Here is a 19,722-nt window from a genome sequence, read left to right as displayed (position 1 = left end):
AGACCGGTAATCAAATTGTTACATTTATTATCACAAGCCTCTCTCATCAGCATGTATACTTGTACCTACACACCATAAGGAACCTTATACTGCCCAGTTTACCTAATCTAGCGAAATTCATCTTACAAGTAAAGAATCACCATCAAAATATTTGAAGTTAGCAAGGAAACTTATGCTATAGGAAGTCGAATGGATGAATAACAAATTAAAACCAACTGTCAGTGAGGGCTTTTACAGCTATAAATATGATATCTATAAACAGAATAAAGAGATTAAAAAAACATCATGACAGGAAGAAATACAATGCCTTCAAGGTCAGCTATTTGAGTGGTTTAGAAAATCCTAATATTTCTTGACTTTAAGATGATTACAGAAGTAACAGGACAATGAAGTACTGATAGAGGATCAAATATCTATACCTCTGATCGCTCTGCTTTGAGTCCTCGATACTCTGCACTTCTACGATCAAGCCCTTCCCACAAGCCAAATGGTTCTGTTCCTGGAGTATAAGCATGCAAAACATGTTTCCCAGGGGGTGACAAGTCCTTACCAAGCACACTAGGTACAGAAATTAAGACAACATTCTGATCAGCATCTACACCCCTGCTCCAATCATTAACAACGATATGATGGATTCCCAGGTCTTCCAGAATATCCTGTCAATTATAAGTCATTAGTTGCTTTGCAGGAGAACCAAATCAAGCCAAAGATGCAGAAAAGTTAAAAAGACGTATTCAATTGTGTAAATCTCTTACAGAGGGGGACAGAAGCTCTTCATTAAATAGATATTAAGAAAGGATGTCTGGCATTGAAACTTGAAACACAATCTATTGTGAACTTTTGCGGGGAACAGAAATGCCATCTAATGACCAGCAAATTTGTTATTTTATTCTTCAGAAAATTCTTGGAACAACATATGTTATTCTAATGATTCTAGTTAAGGAGATTATCTTATTGAAAAGACAATTAGTTTCTATTTCAATGTTAAGACACAATTGAAAATGTTATCAAGTAGAATTAGTAGGCTTATAATTTCTCTGTTGTACGATGGTGAATGGAAAAGACTATTTGGGTCAGTCATCCTCTGTGAAGAAATTGCAGCAAATTTTCGCTTCTCCAGTAAATACCCAGAAAAGAAAAAAAAGATGCTTCCTTATGCATAATGTAGTTTCAACACAAAGAAATTTCAGCTGACCTGTGCATCGAAACCCAAGTGGAGATGCATAAATGATTCACATTGCGGGGTTTCTTTAACTTTAGTTTGGTAAGATTGCGGGATGGCATCCGCTGGTAGCAAATTTAAAGTGTCCCACATGGATGCATTGCTTACAACAGCTTTCTTGGCACGTACAATCTACTTAAAAGATCAACGCCAATGAACTAGTCAGCTGCTACCATTCCGAGAAATTGCATAAAACCCAAATGAAAAGCCTAGGTACAGAGAATTAAGGGAAACATATCTGACGAACACTTACATGTCCACTCCTTAACTTGACACCAATAGCTCGACCATTTTCAACCAGAATATTTTCCACATGAGTACCCAATGCTAGCCTTCCACCAAATTTCTGCATTCCTCGCACAAGAGCATCTACTACTGCCCCACTTCCATGAAGAGGATATTCAAGTGAGCACCCTGGTTTATACCATTCCGCAAACATATAAACCTGAGAAGTGCAACATAGTAGAAAGAAAAATAAAAAGCATTAGTCTACAAAAAAAAAAAAGTAAAATGCAAATGCATAACATGGCTAGCAGTCATGATTATATAAGATAATTAGGGCCCCGTGGAGTCAAAAACCAGTAGATATCAATATATAAATAAAAAATAGATAAAGAAATAAATAATATTAATTGATAATAACTTGGCTCATATTATTTTTACAGTCTAATCTTACCTAATGGTTGTTTTTAGGACTGAAGAAAACCATATTTTAATCAACATCTTTTTTGGTATTTTGTTTTTAAATATGACAAAGATCTTAGTTAGCTGACTTGACTACATGCCAGAATGGTCCAAATGGATGTTACTTCCTTGCTTAGACAACTGTAAGATTATGGGAAGAAAGAATCTACACATGATCTTATCAAATTGTAGAAATCATATGATTGAACACCACAAGAGAAGGGTACACTAAAATAGCTATGTATATAGCAACAAAAAATGTTAGTAATAGTGGTGGTAACCATAGTATTCCATACCGCTGGTACATTCCGTACCGTACCGTACCAATGGAAACCGATTTGGTTCAAGCCGATTTTTCGAAAAATGGCATGAACTAGACCGAACCGGTGGTTTGGTACGGTATCAGCTCGAACCACCCGATATCGGACAGTTTAGTCCGTACGGTACTAGTTGGTACCGATTCGGCTAGATTTTTTTTTGGCCGTTGGATGAATTTTTTTTTTGAATTTTTTATTGTCGGTACGGTACAGTACGATATCGTATCGGCCGGCAATCGCATGCGTTCCGGTACCAAGTCCACGAATCTTGGTGGTAACATATGAATATCCGCCCACATTTTATGTCTGATAAGAGTCAAAGTAAGCCCATGTATTAAAATGGTTACTTTACTGGGAGTACTCAGGTGAAGGCACCTTAATGCATGTTATTCCCGGATGATATGTTCATAGACCAATAGATGGATACTGCAAAGAAAGAGATACTGCAATTTGATAAGACAAATTTTACGATAATGCACGAATGTCAAATCCATCTGATGTGTTAGATGCATCAAACTAAGTTTATATTACTTTGCAGTGGTTCCTTTGCAGCTAGTACTCAGGTGAAGGCACTTTAGTGCATGTTATTCACATATGACATGTTCATAAACCAATAGATGGATATTAGAATGAAGACAAGACAAACATTAGGGTGAATGCCGCTTTGGAGTCATGAAAATAGCTTTAGAGAGTAAGGGATTGAAGCTACTACAACAAGACCAAACTATATGGAGCAAGGTGGCCAAACTATCCCAAACCAAATGGTTTGACTTGTACTATACCGTACCACACTAGAGGGGAATCAGGATCGGTTCCCCTCCTCAGCTTCGAAATAGATCTGAACTACGATAAACAAGATCATTTGGTGCAGTACCAATACCCCCTATGAGTCCAATAATAGGAGGCGCTGAGCGCAACCCCCAAGACCCCCCCAACCTCCACCGCTGCGCCATCGAGGTGAGCCCTCAGCACCTTCCGACCCCCTCAAAACCCCTTTGTTAAAAAGAAAATTTGAAAATTAGCCAAATCTAGCCATTTTCATAGATTTCAACCCGGATTTTTGCTGAAAACAGGTAACGCCACTCTCCTCTCTTCAATTCTGTATTTTTTTTCTTATTTTGAGTCCAACAATTGGCCATAAATCAAAAAAATAGGGAAAGACCATGTTAAATTTTATATTTTGGTATCACTTCATGATATGTTATAGATCTAGGAAAGATCTACATAAAGACAACCCTGACATCTACAAGAGATATCGCCACTCTATAAGATTTTAGATGTCGGTATATATTTAAATTGACTTGATATTCTGTATTTTATTGATTTTCTTTATGAATATAATCATTTCTATACTTTAATTGCATTTACCATGGAAATTACAATCATTTTATAAACAAGTATGAAAAAAAAACAACACATTAAAAAACATCAAATCACCCCAAAAAGAATCAAATTCATGTTCAAATCATTCAAAACTTCATAAAACATCACTAGACATCAAAAAAATTGAAAAGCCAAAATAAAAATAAAAAAAATTGTGCCAGTTCAGAACCGGCATGCTTAACCATACCGATAGCTGACCGATGTGGGTCTCGTTACCGCTTCAGTCTATCTTGACGTGGAGTGTAAATTTGGTAATAATAAAATGAGGAAGCCCTAATTCCCTAGTCACAATCATACACAAGAATTGTTGGAATGTACTAATTTATGTTTTTGGAGTTTATAACTCACAAGAATGGACAGATGTATGCAAATGTTGATAATATTAAGGTCCTCATAGATGAAGTTGAAAATCCTTCGGGGGTGTCATGGGATCCATACATGACTTTCAAACTTAAAAATGATCCTAATAAAGCAACTAAAGATGCTAGAAATACAGAGGGAAAAAAACAAGCTACATGAATCTGGAAAATATGAGAATGCTATAGTGAAATGAGATAAAATTTAGAAGAATAGGAGAGATTAGGAAAAAGTGGAAGAAGCATAACAATCGCACCAATCAAAAAAAAAGTAGGTAGAGAGATATCTAACAAGGTATGCTTAGTGCGGCATAATTGAGGGCAGAACAAGTGGAGGGGATCAACTGTCTTAACTCTTAAGCATGCATTTTATAAGTTATAACCATTACAACCTGTGAACCCCTCCCTTGCTAAGAAGATCAGAGAATGTCAAAGTGGTAAGCAGTGCAAGACCATGAAGAAAATGACAAGCTGAATTGTATAGGAGGAAAGTGGTGAAGACTGAAGAGGAGTATATCCTAACATGGTAGTCATGTTATATTAAGTGCTAATCAGTATGCTTAGTACCATGACTTTCAAAACCATCCCGAATCGGGTGGTTCGGGCATGCCGATCGGACCGACGGAAAACCGAAATGGTTCCAGCTTAAAAAGCGGCACATGCCGATGCCGAGGGAGAAGACAGAAGAGAGAGAGTAGGGGAGGAAACGCGGATGACGATGCGGAGGGTGGCGCTGGCCTACCGAGGCCACCAGAGGGCTGCGGAGGCGTCCGCGTGCAGTGTCGTCCGATAGAGGCTTTAATCCTGAGAGAGAGAGAGGAGGGATGCTACTGGATGGCACGGACGGCGGCAGAGATCCCTCTCCGGCGCCGCTGGGTGGCTGTCGTGGCCATCGGGCGGCGAAAAACATGCAGGCGAAGCCACAGCTGTGAAACAAGGGTGACCGCCCCTATTCTCGCATCGCATTTTTTAAAAACCATGATGAATAGGAAAGCCGGCAAACCTATTCCAGTTTTACTATTTTAATTTTTAAAAAAAAAAAAAAACAATGAAGCCTGCAAATCCATTATCGACTTTAGTTTTTTAAAAAAGCCCGTAAAACAGAGATGATCGCCCCTGTTTCACGGCCGTGGAGCCGCAAGTGGCGTTTATGCCATCCAGCAGCCATGGCGGCCAGCCGGAGGCCCTTCGGCGGCCTCTCCACCGGACCCCCTTGGTCTGCCTCCAGCTGGCCTTTTCGCTAGACCCTCCGGGCCTCTCCACCGGACTCCTCTCGGTCTACCTCCGACTGGCCTCTCCACCAAAGCCCCCTCAGTCCTTTTCTTTCCCTCCCCCCTTTCTCTCTTCTCTCTTTTCTCCCACGGACAATGCGGAGCCGCAGTGGCCACCACGACCCTACAGGGCCCACACAGCCCTCCGATGCCACTGACGGTGTCTCCACCACCTCAACCTGCTTCTCTCCCCTCTCTCTCTTTCTCTTCCTCTCTTTTCCTCCTCCCCGGTTCGTCCCTTCCTCCCTTTGTCGATTCTCGATTCAGTCCGATATGGGGCCATACTGATTCATACCGCCAGCCAACCGAAATAGTATCCGATACCGATTTTGAAAACCTTGCTTAGTGCGATTTTACAACACTGAATTGCAAATTATCCCAATATCCCAACATCAGGGGAATAGGAATTCATAGGAAAACTTCCATTTCATGAAACAAACACAAAATCAAATGACCTCCACATATCTATTGATGCACTCCATTCATACTCAAACATAAAACTACATCATGCTTCTTAGCCTTCTAAGAGGACAAAGAATCACCAACAAAGATGAAAAGCCAATAATAGAAATGTTGATGGCTTAGTCAACACCTGAAAAGACCTATAGGAGAAGCATCGATCACAATGGTGAAAGGACAGTGAGATCAAAATCAAATAAAGATCATCTTTCTCCGGATGTCACCAAGTGGTAAAATCAAATTTACATTTCTTGGGTTGGAACTATCTTAGATCTGATTAGAGTGTCTAAAGTAATCATGAATGTGAAACTGCAATTCCAAAACAAAATTCTAGGAAATAAGGGCCCAAAAAGGAACACTCAACTAAGTTAAGAAAGGATGATCTAAGAGATACTTGTAACAAAAGAAATTATACTGAAACAAGATTCTAGTATGCATGATCAAATATGAAATTAAAATGGGAGTCAATAAGTTCCTAATTAGATCTTTTCACTATCCATGTTGTGTGCAAGAGGATCTATAGATAGAATAAGATATTAAAAATCGAGATAAATCTTCGTGGATAATGTGGAAACACATGACCATTCAGTAAAGGATTTAAGTATTTCTAGCATGGAGTGTGCTAGCCAATGGCTGGCAGAGTTTTTGCTGCATACCATGCCATGCCATGCTGACACACACAAGTGGCACGAGCATGAATTTGTGGCATCAGTTTAGGTTTCCTCTCGTTTAAGAAAATGACATTTTAAAGTTCTTGCTTGTCCAACTAAGACTTCTTTCATGCATTAAAACAATATCTTGAACCCCCAAATAGTGTCATACAATATACATTGGACAATGCATACATGTTGAACATTGTGCAACATGACTTTTGACATAATATGATATCCTAATAATGTATTACTATTAGTCCTTGATACAAGTTGACGATAATTGTTCATAAGATTTTTGGATGGAAAAAAACTCAGATAAACTATTTCTATCAGACCTTTAGATCTTGGGACATTTGGATAAAATAAAATAAAATTTATGAGCCTTTTGGATTAGAGAAATTCCATGGCATTTAAAGTCACCACCATTGCCCAACCCCCACAAAATTGGAATTTGATCCTGAGTTGGAATTTGAACATTCTTGTTTTGATGGAATTTGAATTCTTAACTATTTTGTTGAACTTGGTTGGGGATAGCTCCTTCTTTACATGTAAAATGTTAAATAAAATAATAATTCATGTATTTTTTTCCCAATTCCTTCTCTACAAAATCATGGGCTATTGACAGCCACTAAATGACATCCCGCATGCTCTCCAGCGCAAATGAATTGGTGAGAATGAAGAAACAAATATTTTGAATCTTTTTTAGCTCAATACTGAGTGGTGCCAACTACCAAGTCATATCTGCCCAAGGCAAAATGGCAAAGGAGAATGGAGGCCAGCACTTCTCGATACTGAGAGGGTCATCTAATAACCAGTCCAACCAAATGTTGGGCACCTATACTAGCTTGACATGGTACTAGCACAAACTAGCACTTGAATCCTTGCATCAAATACAGTATTGTATTTCACAAGACAATATAAGAACAACTTTGCATGCATTAGAATGGTAGGACGTGAAAAGGGTGCATGAGAATATAATGAAGGTAAAAGAGATGAGAATGTTGAGGTAGACATTTTGTAAGATTAGGAAGGACAGACGTAGCCATGAGTAAATTACAGAAATATGAGGAACAAATGAAAATATGTGAATAAATGAAAGAATATCAGCTGAGAAAACCATATAGGGTAGCTTGACCATGTCCAATAAAGCCCAAATATGGGCCTCAAGGACTAGAGAACAGGATCCAGTAAAGAAAGTGATGGGAGTCATGATAAAATATTTAGAAAATCTCTCTTTGAAAGATTTGCCATGAAAGGAACCCATATCCCTCAACAAATCAAATACGACCTTTAAGTTCTGTAATTTTCATGTTGATATCATAAGTTGCGCAACATCAGTTAAAAATCATCCCAGATAAAAAAAGTTTTGAAGGATGGCTCTTCTTCAGAGTTTAGAGACACATATTTATCACTTGTTAGCATCACGAAGGTCTGTCTTGGAACAAGATTCAATATAAAAATTGATCCCACAACAAACAGTATTGGAGATGTAAAAAAATTCCCAGCTTAATTTAATAAAAAATGCATCAAATTATTCAGCTTATTGTCTAATTGAGTAGAATATGGAAGTAACATTGAGGGTCTAGATTATAACCATCAAGAATTATGCCCACAGGTTTGACTTCACTATTTTTGCAAATTTTGCGGTTGAACAATATAAAGACCCTTTCACATCATTTGGAAAAGGACCTCCCATATCAGAAGGCAATGTCAAGACAAACCATGAACATTTGAAAAATAATTGATATTGTAAGAAATCATTGTCATTCTTGATAATTTGGAATGCTTATTACTTTCATAATGGGTCTGAAGAATATAGAGGCCTTAACATAGTGAGGCTCAATAGGAGGGTGAAACAGGGTCAGTTGTTTTCAGCACAAACAAGAAAAACAATAAAGAAAAAGGTTTACCAAGCAGTGCAAGTTAAATATGACTTGATACAGAACGATTAGGGACAGAACACCTTAATACAACATGATACAGGACAACTCAGCATGGTTTGCTAAAATCAGGGTGTGCAAGCCTGCAAGGGTTTCCTTTGCCGGGCTCTGGCTGGGGCCAGCAGCTTTCAATCCAGACCTGATCTTGAACAAACATTTTTTATTGCCACAAATTTTTGCAATAAATCAATCAGATTTTGTTGTTTTGTGAATTTTGAATTATATATCATATATTTTTTAACATACAGTCACTACTTTCATTTAGAATGTTGAAGGCTATAACTGAAGAGTTGGGAATTATATTAGCTTATGCTACTTTAAATCTTCATAAAGGGAGCTTCCTAGGCATTATCACCTCCGGAATCTTTCACTATCATCTTCCCTGTCCCCACATCATTCCTAATAAGTAGGCCTCATATTACAATCATGTTAGATCCTACGAAGTTTTGGGAAAGGCCAAGTTTTTTCCATTACTATCTCACTGTTAATGAAGGAAAAATTGGGAAAAAATCAGCCGATAGTTCTGAGAGACCATAGATATAACTGAAGAATTGAGTTTACCATTTCTGCCGCAAGTGTCCCATTAGATTTGACCCCTGCAAGTAGAAAGCACAACAGGTCCACCCAATTACGAATAAAAGGGTCTTTCAGCTCCAGTGAATCAATAATCTCTGAGAAGGGCCTCAAAAGCTTTGTAGCACCTAGAGCTCCTTGAGGTCCTACTTGGATGAATGATTTCAATAAAGATGGAGCATATCTAGCTGCTGCTGTGGAGAGAACACCCCAATCCCCTCGAATAGAAAGCGGAGGAAGAGCTGTCGCAGCAGCGGACATTGGCAGAACTGCATCCTGTTGACTAATTTTGTTTCTCATTTGAAATGTGTATGATGAAACAGAATTTGTAGGATAACATAATTATTGACATTCAAGTAACAAAAGCATGTTGAGACAAATTAACAAAACTTGATTCATGCAGTTCTATCATCATTCTTAAGCAGGCAATTTTAATATGACAGATAAAACAAAAGGATATACACATGCTCGCACAAGCACAAACACTCAAACACATATATGTAAACATGCATGCGTGCATATATACATCCATCATATGTATGTAGTTATTTATGTATGTACTTACATAAAAATGTATAATTTATGCATTTATGTACATAAAAATGTACAATTTATGCATTTATGTGCAACCATCTAGAATTTTACATATTTTGATGAATGCAGCTGGATATGGTTGTGGCTAACAGGCACTACCATAGATGATGATGTAATTAAAAGGCTCTAATTTTACTTCCAAGGGCATTTGGAAAAAAAAATAAATTGTAAAATATTTTTGCTTCATATTGAAAGGGCTAAAGTTTTGTTTGCAACCATATAAAACAGCAAAGTTATGCTTGAGATAACATTCTGCATTCATTGCATGAAATGTTCCCAAGTTGGTGAGATGAATGTTTGTGCTTGTACATGAGGTGCACATAATGCATGCAAATATGCATGTATGCATGTGAGAGAGAGAGAAAGAGAGCATAAATCATGCCCAAAAAGGCTAATTGATATAATTTATCATTTACTGAACTGTTTTCATCCATTTGTAAGTTGGGAAAATTAACATCCTTTGGTGAAGATCATGATACCCATAAAATATATGTATGTTACAACTTAGCATATCAACTCATGTGGGAGCTATGGAGCTCAAATAATCAGAAAGAAAAGACTGAGAAGAGAAAGGTAAAACTCCACAGCACCATGAGAAATAAATAGAGATCCAGTTAGGGAAAGAAAAATAATATATTCAAAAGACTCCTTTCAGTCCTTTCATACTCACAAGAAGCTTTTTCCACTCACGGACAGCTTCGAGACCTACATACTTCTCAAGGTCCTGTAAGAAATCACTTAGAAGAAATTACTGCATGCTAATGATATAATGTTACCAAGAACAAAACTACAGGAATTCAAGTATATCAAGTCAAAGTTACCACCAAGAAATTTATATAAGAAGCTTCACTCAGAAAAGGAAATGATAGCATACTTTCTAAATCATAGAATTATCTGCTTCACCAGAAGGCAGAGTTCATGGGATATAAATAATTGTACCAAACGAACAATTTGAAAAGCCTTCCATGCTAGTTTGTAAAATTATTTAAAAAAGAAGAAAACGATGCCTCACTATACAAGAAATGATAAATTGACCAGTGAACATATAATAGGGATTAGTTTTCTTTGGTAAAAGCTGTTCAACATATTTGTTGGATAGTCAAAATAATAAAATTAAGCACAAATCATCAAAAATATAGACAAGTGAGTTGAAATTAAGTAATACTCACCACTAGTCACAATATTAGTTTATACTACCACATATCACAATATGCTATGTTTTAATCACTTGTAAGAACTTTAGGATGTTTTGCTATCATGGGCCATAGTCACAGTTTTGAAAGGAAAAACTCAAGAAAATTCAATTCGTTAATAAGATCCCATCTGTTTACATATATGAGAAACAAGTACATAAGGAAAAAAGTACAAACTTGAAAAGCAAGTACATACTATGTTTAGAGATATACTAAGTTTGGAGACATACTAAATATGTCTTCCTATATAAGGACTTATTAAATAAGCATAATTCTAACACTTCCCCTCAAGCTGGAGCATATATATCAAGCATGCCAGCTTGTTACACATAGAGTTGAAAATACCAAAAGACAAAGACTTAATCAAAATATCAACTACTTGCGAGATGGTGTGGATAAAGCCAACCAGTCATCATAGGTAGATCTTTGAAATTTAGAGAATCTTCAATCAAGTGTCGCGCCTTTCGTTGGGCATCAATAAATAATTTGAACGATTGAAACCACAAAAGGTAGTTAGTGCCATTAAGCTTTACTATAGTTGCCATTGGATTCCTTATCGCAGCGTCAAAAACGAAGTCAGAAGTGTCGAGAGTTATTTGTTATCATGATTTAAAAACCCATAGCAGCCAAAGAGGAGGACAGAAATAGCTAGACAGTCAGACAGTAAAAAAGGGAAGAAAGGATACCTTTACATGGCAACCAGAGAAATCACAAGTAGTGCACCACTTCAATGATTAGTAGATAACCAGAAAGATTGCCAAAAGACTTTTACATGGCAAAGGAAAGGAACCTATGTTGATTTGTCCAAAAACAAATTGCTCCTCAGGATGCACAAAAGGTCCCTTAGCCAATCTTGTAGAATCACAAGCATATTTCAGCAAACAACAAGCAAAAGCATTAATCAAACCTCCAAGATGGTAAAGGATGGACTGCTCTAGTGTGAACAGATTGATTTCAGGACTACAATAGTAAGGATCCAGCAAGAACAAGAATCGAAGTCCTAGGCAGTGGCTAGGGTTCCAGCAAGAATCAGAGACAACCATCGTCAGAGATGTCTAATGATAGAGGAAGAGGACGATGAAGAAAGCAGACGAGGAAACAGGAATGGCGGCAGCAGTGGTTTAAAAGGCTTTGAAAAGGGAGGAGACAGATAGGGTTGAGACGAGAGTTGGAACCTTAGTGCGGCTAGAGCTTTGAAGGTTGCCGGTGAAGAGGGGCAGCGATGTGGGCTGCTGCAGAAGAGCTGTTGTGCCTGGAAAGGGCTGCTGCGGCCTATTATGGAAGGAGGGGCGGCGGAGGGCTAGGGTTGTGGAGAGGGTGTGCAACCGCTCTGATATCATATTCAAAAAAAAAGCTAAAAAAAAATTCAATTCATTAATGAAATCCCATCTCTTTAAATAGATGAGAAACAAGTATATAAAGAAAGAAGTACATACTTGAAAAGCAAGTACATACTATATTTAGAGATATACTAAGTTTAGACACATACTAAATATGTCCTTCCTATATAAGGACTTATTAAATAAGCATAATTCTAACATAGATTCTAGGAGATGAGCTAACAATGAATGCTAGCTCCCAAATGTTTCTAAAAATCCAAATTTACAATATTTTACTGTTATGCGTATATATGCATAATTATTTTTTTCATTATCTAGATCATTTAAAGCCTTATGGCCCAAATTCTAGAAAGGATTGCTAGATATATATAACAAGTGGCACTTTACCTTCTCTACTTAACAGCTTCTTTGTTCAAGCGTCTCCATCTTTTGCTTACACAAATGACTTAAAAGCTGGTGTCTATAGTCATATTTTCAGAATTAGATTTATAAACAACATATAACATGCTACTCTATACATAATTAGCATACTAAATTAAAGTACATAAATATGCACATGTATGTGTGAGCAAGCAAGCAATAGAGAGAGAGAGAGAGAGATGGGTTATACACTTCATTTGAGAACTTTGGCAATGGAACCAATGATTTTCAGCTATAGATGTGCTCAAATAGCAATTAAATTTCTCGTAAAATTTTCTCCCCTCTTTTGCTCCTTTATCTATGCCCATATGAATTTTAATCCATTTAATAACTTACATTTATTATTCAGATTTGTATGTTTTCGCCATAACTTGGAACATTACAACCACATATTCCATCTAGGTGTAACTAACACTTAGCCTTAAACTATTCCCATGGCAATTCTTCTATTTTATATGTGAAATTACTCATTTTTATTTCATTGCATATTGTATGCTATATAACATAACTAAGGTTCGTCATCTCGGTACCGGCCCGTATCGATAAAATCCTACTATAACATCGGCACATGATTCGATACGGTAGTGTGGTACGCTCCGAGATGGCATACCGTATGGTACAATACGCCCCATATAGGGTGGTACAATATTCCATGAACATAACCTAAATTTCATGCTAGCTTCCTAGAGTAAGCAAAAGTAGATTTCAGCATATGCAATGCACATGGCAGATCTGAAAAGGAGAATTTGATGGATGGCTGTGATCCCATGAATCAAGATTATTTACAGTAGATTTCATAAATATAACCTCATTATTAGTTTGTATACACATTTGTAATAATTTACTGAACAATGCATGTGTGTGTGTGTGTATTTTTTTTGGGTGGTGGGGGGGTGCATTTATAAGGGTATCTATAATGGGATGTATAGATGGTTGGCTCTAGTTAGACTTGCATAACTTGCTAATACTTGTGGGAGAAATGGAAGTTAAGACAGGTCAAAGGAGTCTACATTCTATTCTATATTTTATACATAATTGCATGCCATGGTATATTATTCATACACTAGATAGAGTCCAAATTAGCACCATTTTATGAAGGCTACTCAACCCTATTTCCCATAACATGTTCCACTCTTATATTTGCATATATCTCATTTTAGATAGCTCTGTTTACGACAAACACATTTTTTTGCTCAAAATATCATTTTTAATCACCTATTAAGATTAATCTGGGATGTTGATATAATCTCAGATATAAAGGACTATTCAACAATAACTTTATTCGATAGAGAAACGTGTGATATCCTATAACCAAAATTTGCCATCTCGGTACTAGACCACATATCGACACCATCCTATTACAGTGTCGGTACGTAGTTTGGTACAACATGAGATAATGTATTGAGTGTCGATATGGTATGGTATGGCGTGTATCGAGCAGATCAGCCTAGTACAACATTCTATGTTATAAGACTGTAATAACGTAGGATCTCACCCAGAAAGGCTAGCCAAGATATATTATTTGGATTCCTTAGTTTTGTATAAGAACCTAAGATTTATCTAGTACGCAGCTAATATGGACTAAATACATGCCCACATGAGCCCTCACATACTCCCCCATTTGTACTCTAGCATCCTCGCCAGACTAAGAATCCAAATCCATTTAAATCCTATTACAAACACCACAATCAACCCATAGTCGCCCTAATGGGTCCATGCTATAGTATCTCCTAGTCCATAAAGGCATTGGGTCAAGCCCACTCTAATACCATTCATAACAACATAAGATCTCGCCTCAAAAGACTAGCCAAAGGATATTATTTTAGATCCCTTGGCCCTATTTAAGTATCCAAAATCTATCCAGTGACAGCAAATGTGAGACTAATACATGCCCACCTAAGTCCTCACACACCCAATCTTATGTCGCTATGTAAAATTCCTACATGATAAATCACATTTGACCTGATTCACCTAAATAATATCATCCATATGCTCCTCCCCCTCCCCCCCCTCCCCCGGCTCCCCACCCCACCCCCTCTCCCCCATAAACACACACACCCCGTAAGGAAAAAAAAACCTATAATTTCTTTTATATGGCAGATGATGCTTCCACTTCTTACATGACATGCAGATCTAAATGATGCAATTGTATATTGAATGGGATTTTCCAAAAAATGATATCTGAATCTTGGGAAAAGACAAAATAATTCTTTTACAATCATAACGTATGCATGCATGCAGTATATACCAATATACACACAGAGCTATATATATATATATAAAAAAAAAAAAAAAAAAAATATATATATATATATGCAATCTATTTTTTACAGCAGATGATGCTTCCATTTCTTACGTGATATGCAGATCTACATGTTGAAATTGTAGGCCGAACAAGATTTTTCTAATAAATAATTTCTGAATCTTGGAAGCAGATAGAGAAAATTATTGCAGAAATCATTCCATAAATTGTGTTATCCTACACCTTAGCTTATATCAGGAATAAATGTTGCTTGAGTTTTCTCATATAATTCTATTTTGTTTATAGCCCATAGAAGGTTGAAAATTTACCATAAAACAAGGGGGAGTGTTAAGCTTTGGATGAGCTTCTCCTTTGAGGGGGGAAAAAAAGGCAATAAGGTGAAGAACATTGAATACTGCACTCTCACCTTAAAAAACTCTGTGGGGCCTATTCGTGACAAGAACTCGCCTTCAGGTATGTAAACCATCCAGAGTCATAGGATGCACATGGAACTGACTCACCCAATGCATCAAGAACCTAAGATTCATAAGAAAGACATCATTTGCAAATTGAAGATAACTTATAGATTCATTAGGAAAGACAGAATCCAGAAACTATCCAATGGCAATGTTCTAACAAAGACGGTGGTACAAAATGACCATGCAATTCATCTAACTTTTGAGTTCAGAGATGAGCAAGAAAGAAAGCACATCGATAAAATAATTGAAAAATGCCCAAAAAAATCTTGATTTATTTAAAAGAATCTCTAAAATAAAAAAATAAGGTTATCATGGACATGTATGATTATTTGAAGAAATTTTTGTCAAATAATATCTTATAAATACTATATATATAGCAGTCTTGGCCTTACGCATTTTTCTGATAGCACATGTTAAGTCATGAATATCTTGCTTTTCCATTATTTACTTGCTCCACGCCTTATGATTAGAATATGCCATATCAATTATTTTCCATCAACTAATTTTGTTTTACAAGTCAAATGAGACAGGCTCTCCAAATGTACAAAGCCATTCAGTTGCTAGATTGGAGGTGTCCTTTGATAACTTCTTATATCAAATTTTTCAATAAATTGATATGTTGAACCACCATCCATTGATCACCTGTGCAAGAGGATTAGCCTGGGGACCTCTTGACTGAAATCCAGAAAACAAAGATGGGCCTGAGTCAAACTTGTAACCCTTTATTTCAAATGAATGAGCAGCACCTCCAGGAAGATCATGACTTTCTAAAACAAGGACATTCTGCCCGTATCTAGCTAAAAGTCCAGCACAACATAGTCCACCGATACCACTTCCAATGACAACAACATCAGCTTCCAGCTTCCCTGGACAATATATGACAATTAGATAAATGAAATTGCTAGAGGCCTGACAGGGTAAAAAATTAATATGCATGATCTTGCAAGAAGTTTGTGCCAAAAAGGGTTATTATTCATTAGTTAAAGCTCCCCCTTTATAAGGAGAAAATCATTATCTTGCATCCCTGGTAGTATTTGATTGCAATACAAGAAAATAAATTCTTAAAACTAATACAAGAAAATAAATTCTTAAAACTAGTCAAAAAAATAATTCCAGAGACTGCAGCAAGAGAGCGAGAGTAAGCAAGTGTGAGGTGGGAGAGGTGGGGAGGGAGAGATGGGGGTGGAGGGGGGTGGGGAGAGAGAAGAGAGTGTGTGTTATGCTAGGACCCTCCCTAGCATATAATTTGAGGTAGAATTCTGCTGTGAAATATTGCAAGCAAATTCTTAGAGTGCAAAATACATGATAAGTCATCTTTTCATTGTAAATCCACAATCTCAATGCAACACCTAAAATTGCTTTCTCTAAGAAACGTGATCCTATGGTTGCCAAATAAGAAATAAAGGAAGTTTCTTGGTTGAGATGTCAGCTTGGCAGTATGGTCGTCCAATATAAAGTCCATTTACTGCAATGACCATGCAAGCACACTAAATCTTGGTATCACAGAATAGGTAATTTCTGTGATGGCTGGACCTCTGTGTTTCCTCCCCACTTCCATGGAACAGTCCGGCAGATATTGAGTCTCTGAAGGATGTGTTTATATCAAAAATAAGGAACTCCTCCTTTTATGTGCAATGAATGCTAAGCTCTGGTATCTTTTGAGAATATTGGGAATAAAATGACAAAGGTAATTTATGCTTAGACTCAATAAATATCTGCCAAGGTTGAAGAGGCATCCTTGGAGGTGCATTCATAAAGGCATTTGTAAAAATATTGAACAGTGAAAATATCTAGTCAAGTTTGGGTTGCTGTAGTAGCACTTCAACTCTCAGACTCTATAGGATAAGAACAAGGCATGCCACTTCCTAGGAAGGCAAGAGTGTATATAACCTTTTATTGACATCTTAACAGCCTACAATAACCCTCTCGGATGAAATGTTCCTAACTTGACTCTTGTTTTGCAGCCATAAAATGGTATGACTTGGGAACACTAAATCATTAATAGTACAAATTAAAGGCAATCTTGCCCTTGATCTGCATTGTTCCGTAAACCTGCACTCTTTCATCCATAGACTAATTATTGAAGAAGTAAACATGTAATTGGATTGATTGTATAATACTAGTACTGTTAAAATCTTTTTAAAAAGAAAAAAAAAAAAAAAGAGGCATGCCGAATGTGACCTTGACAAGGGTTTTGGTTTTGTTCACCCCCATTCCTCCAACCCCCCAACTAAAAAATAAAAAAAAAAGCAACAAAAACAAACGAAAAGAAAAAAAAAAAGGAAAGAGGAGATTCACATAATGGACATTTGGATATGAATGGTTTGTTGTATTCCTAATGACACTGTAATCAACTTTTCATTAAGTATAAAAATCAAGCAAATTTTCTGCAAAAATTAATTCTTAATTCCATTCATCTATATTAATTAAATATGTTTCCTCCAACCTTCAGCACATCAAATGATGTTCCTTCCTGGTTCTCTTCCAGAAAATACTCCCAGTTTCCGCCTCCATCACAGGACTGATGATTACAGTAAAAAAAAACATACACAGACATATAAAAGACTCCAAATACTGAAACATTCTTGAGAAAAAGAAAAAAAAAATAAGAAATCGCTTCCAACAGACCAACAATTCGCTAAATCCAAATCACGAGGTCCAAAACGACAATGATCATGCCCTTTTTTTTTTATTAAACCGAAAGTTATGCGAAGAAGATCACCTGGGAATGGATTCTTTTCTTTTACAGGGGGTTGAACGTTGGTCGGACGCGGCTCCTGCACGTTCGAGCTTCGCGCCAAAACTGCCGCCCTCCTTTCCCGCCGGAATTTGAATTGGGGACTGAGGGCGTTGGCAGGGAAGGAAGGGAACCCCCGGAGGGCGAAAGCGGAGGCCATGGCAAAAGAGACAGGGATGGAGAAAAGAGAAGCCAGAGAAAGAGCAAGCTTCGGCGGGCGCAAAATCCCCGTGTATGGGATATGGGGGAGAAAAAGAGGGAACGAGACGACATGGCATCAGGTTAGCCAGGTCACTGGAGCGAGCTTTTCATCCAATCACTAGCGGGTTCGGGTTGTATCTTTCGCCCGAAACAAGGATTGATGTTTTTTCGCAACATCGACTGTTGGATCATGCACCGCACAACTCTAAAAGCATTTTGAATGGTCTCTTTCATCTGTCTACATGCATCTTTAAGCAGCTATTGCGTGATACAATAATACATATCCTAAGAAAAGATGAATTATTTGTTTGCGCAAAAATACAACCTGAACCCACCACTAGATAGGGTCCATTGTGTGTCACTTTTTAAGCCAAGAAAAGGTAGGGCTATAAAAGACTTTGCTGTAATCCAGACTGAAATTGGATCGAATATAGATCGATATCAGTATATCTATATCTATATTTATTTTGTCTGATGAATACAAATATGAATATTATTCGGATCAAAAAATTCATATCCATATTTATTTTAAACGGATACGGATACAACTCGGATACTAGAAGTACTACAAGAATATTCTTTAGTAGTGGTGGCACACCAGTCATTGCTAATTGGAATATTTACCAACAAAAAATTATGACCGAAAGGAAAACTATCGTTAAAGAGTCGAACATCTAATAGCGACAGACCGTTTGATTATTTGCCATCGCTATACCTCTTAAATTTTAAATATTTATTTATTTAATGTTAATTAGTTATTAGCGACGGCTTTAGCGATGCAGTATTCACCATCGCTAATACAGAGCCCTAAAATCCCTCCATTTCGATCAATTTTTTTTCTACTGCGCCCCCACGTCCTCCGTTCTTCCCCCACCTCAGGTCCCCCTTTTTCCATCGCCGGACCGTCGGAACTCTGCTGGAGCCCCCGTCCTCGCACCCCAATCCATGCACCATCGGCCCTGCACCGGATGTACCACCCCCGCCTCCCTCCTTCTTCCCTACCTCCGTCGTTCTTCCCCTGCCACACCGTCGGAAGCCTGTCGGAGCCCCCATCTCCGCGCCCCAGTCTCTGTGCCGCTGTAACTGCACCAAATCTGCTATCCCCCGCGCCAGATCCGCTATCCACACACCAGATCCGCTATCCCCGCGCTCTCACTGTTCCCTTCTCTTCTTTCCATCTGTGAGTATTAGCGACCGGCGACGATGACGGAGCCATCGCCACACGCCATCCCTCCTCTTCCAATTTTTCATATTTTAATTAAAATTTATAATATTTATTTAAATTAATGATATTTGAATTTAATTTATGCATGGAACGTGCATCCTAACCCTCTCTATTTGTAATGCTGCTCGATATTTTGGATCCCCAAGGTGAGATTTGCCTGGATGCTTTGCTGGGGTGGTAGGGGTACCACCTTCGTGGATGCTCTAGCTCAGCCCATCCACACGAGATGCGTGATCCAACTGTCTTGGGTGACAGTCCCTGATGCATGGGTCACACGGCCCGATTGTCCTATGGTTGAAGCTTGCATGTGCGGGATGCCCATCCCGACCCTCTCCATTTGCAATGTTGCTCGATATTTTGGAACCCCCATAGTAGGATTTACCTAGATGCCCTACTGAGATACTGAGGGGGCCGCCTCTACGACTGCCCTAGC

At 37.8% G+C, this 19,722-nt stretch overlaps 1 protein-coding gene across 1 annotated transcript in view; it reads right to left on the bottom strand.

Annotated features, from left to right (window-relative positions):
* The window catches only part of LOC105049770 (prolycopene isomerase, chloroplastic), a 25,894-nt gene extending 7,765 nt beyond the window's left edge, over nucleotides 1-18,129 (bottom strand). Inside the window, 9 exon segments of the mRNA XM_010929514.4 lie at nucleotides 420-656; nucleotides 1,196-1,354; nucleotides 1,476-1,667; nucleotides 8,847-9,134; nucleotides 10,123-10,176; nucleotides 15,075-15,139; nucleotides 15,142-15,184; nucleotides 15,769-15,992; nucleotides 17,849-18,129. Of these exon segments, the coding sequence (XP_010927816.2) occupies nucleotides 420-656; nucleotides 1,196-1,354; nucleotides 1,476-1,667; nucleotides 8,847-9,134; nucleotides 10,123-10,176; nucleotides 15,075-15,139; nucleotides 15,142-15,184; nucleotides 15,769-15,992; nucleotides 17,849-18,023 (1,437 nt within the window). The 5' untranslated portion in view covers nucleotides 18,024-18,129.
* Between the last annotated feature and the right edge of the window lie 1,593 nt (nucleotides 18,130-19,722).

Source organism: Elaeis guineensis, chromosome 8 (genome assembly GCF_000442705.2).
Source record: "Elaeis guineensis isolate ETL-2024a chromosome 8, EG11, whole genome shotgun sequence".
NCBI lineage: Eukaryota > Viridiplantae > Streptophyta > Magnoliopsida > Arecales > Arecaceae > Elaeis > Elaeis guineensis.
This window is presented reverse-complemented; position numbering and strand designations above follow the sequence as displayed.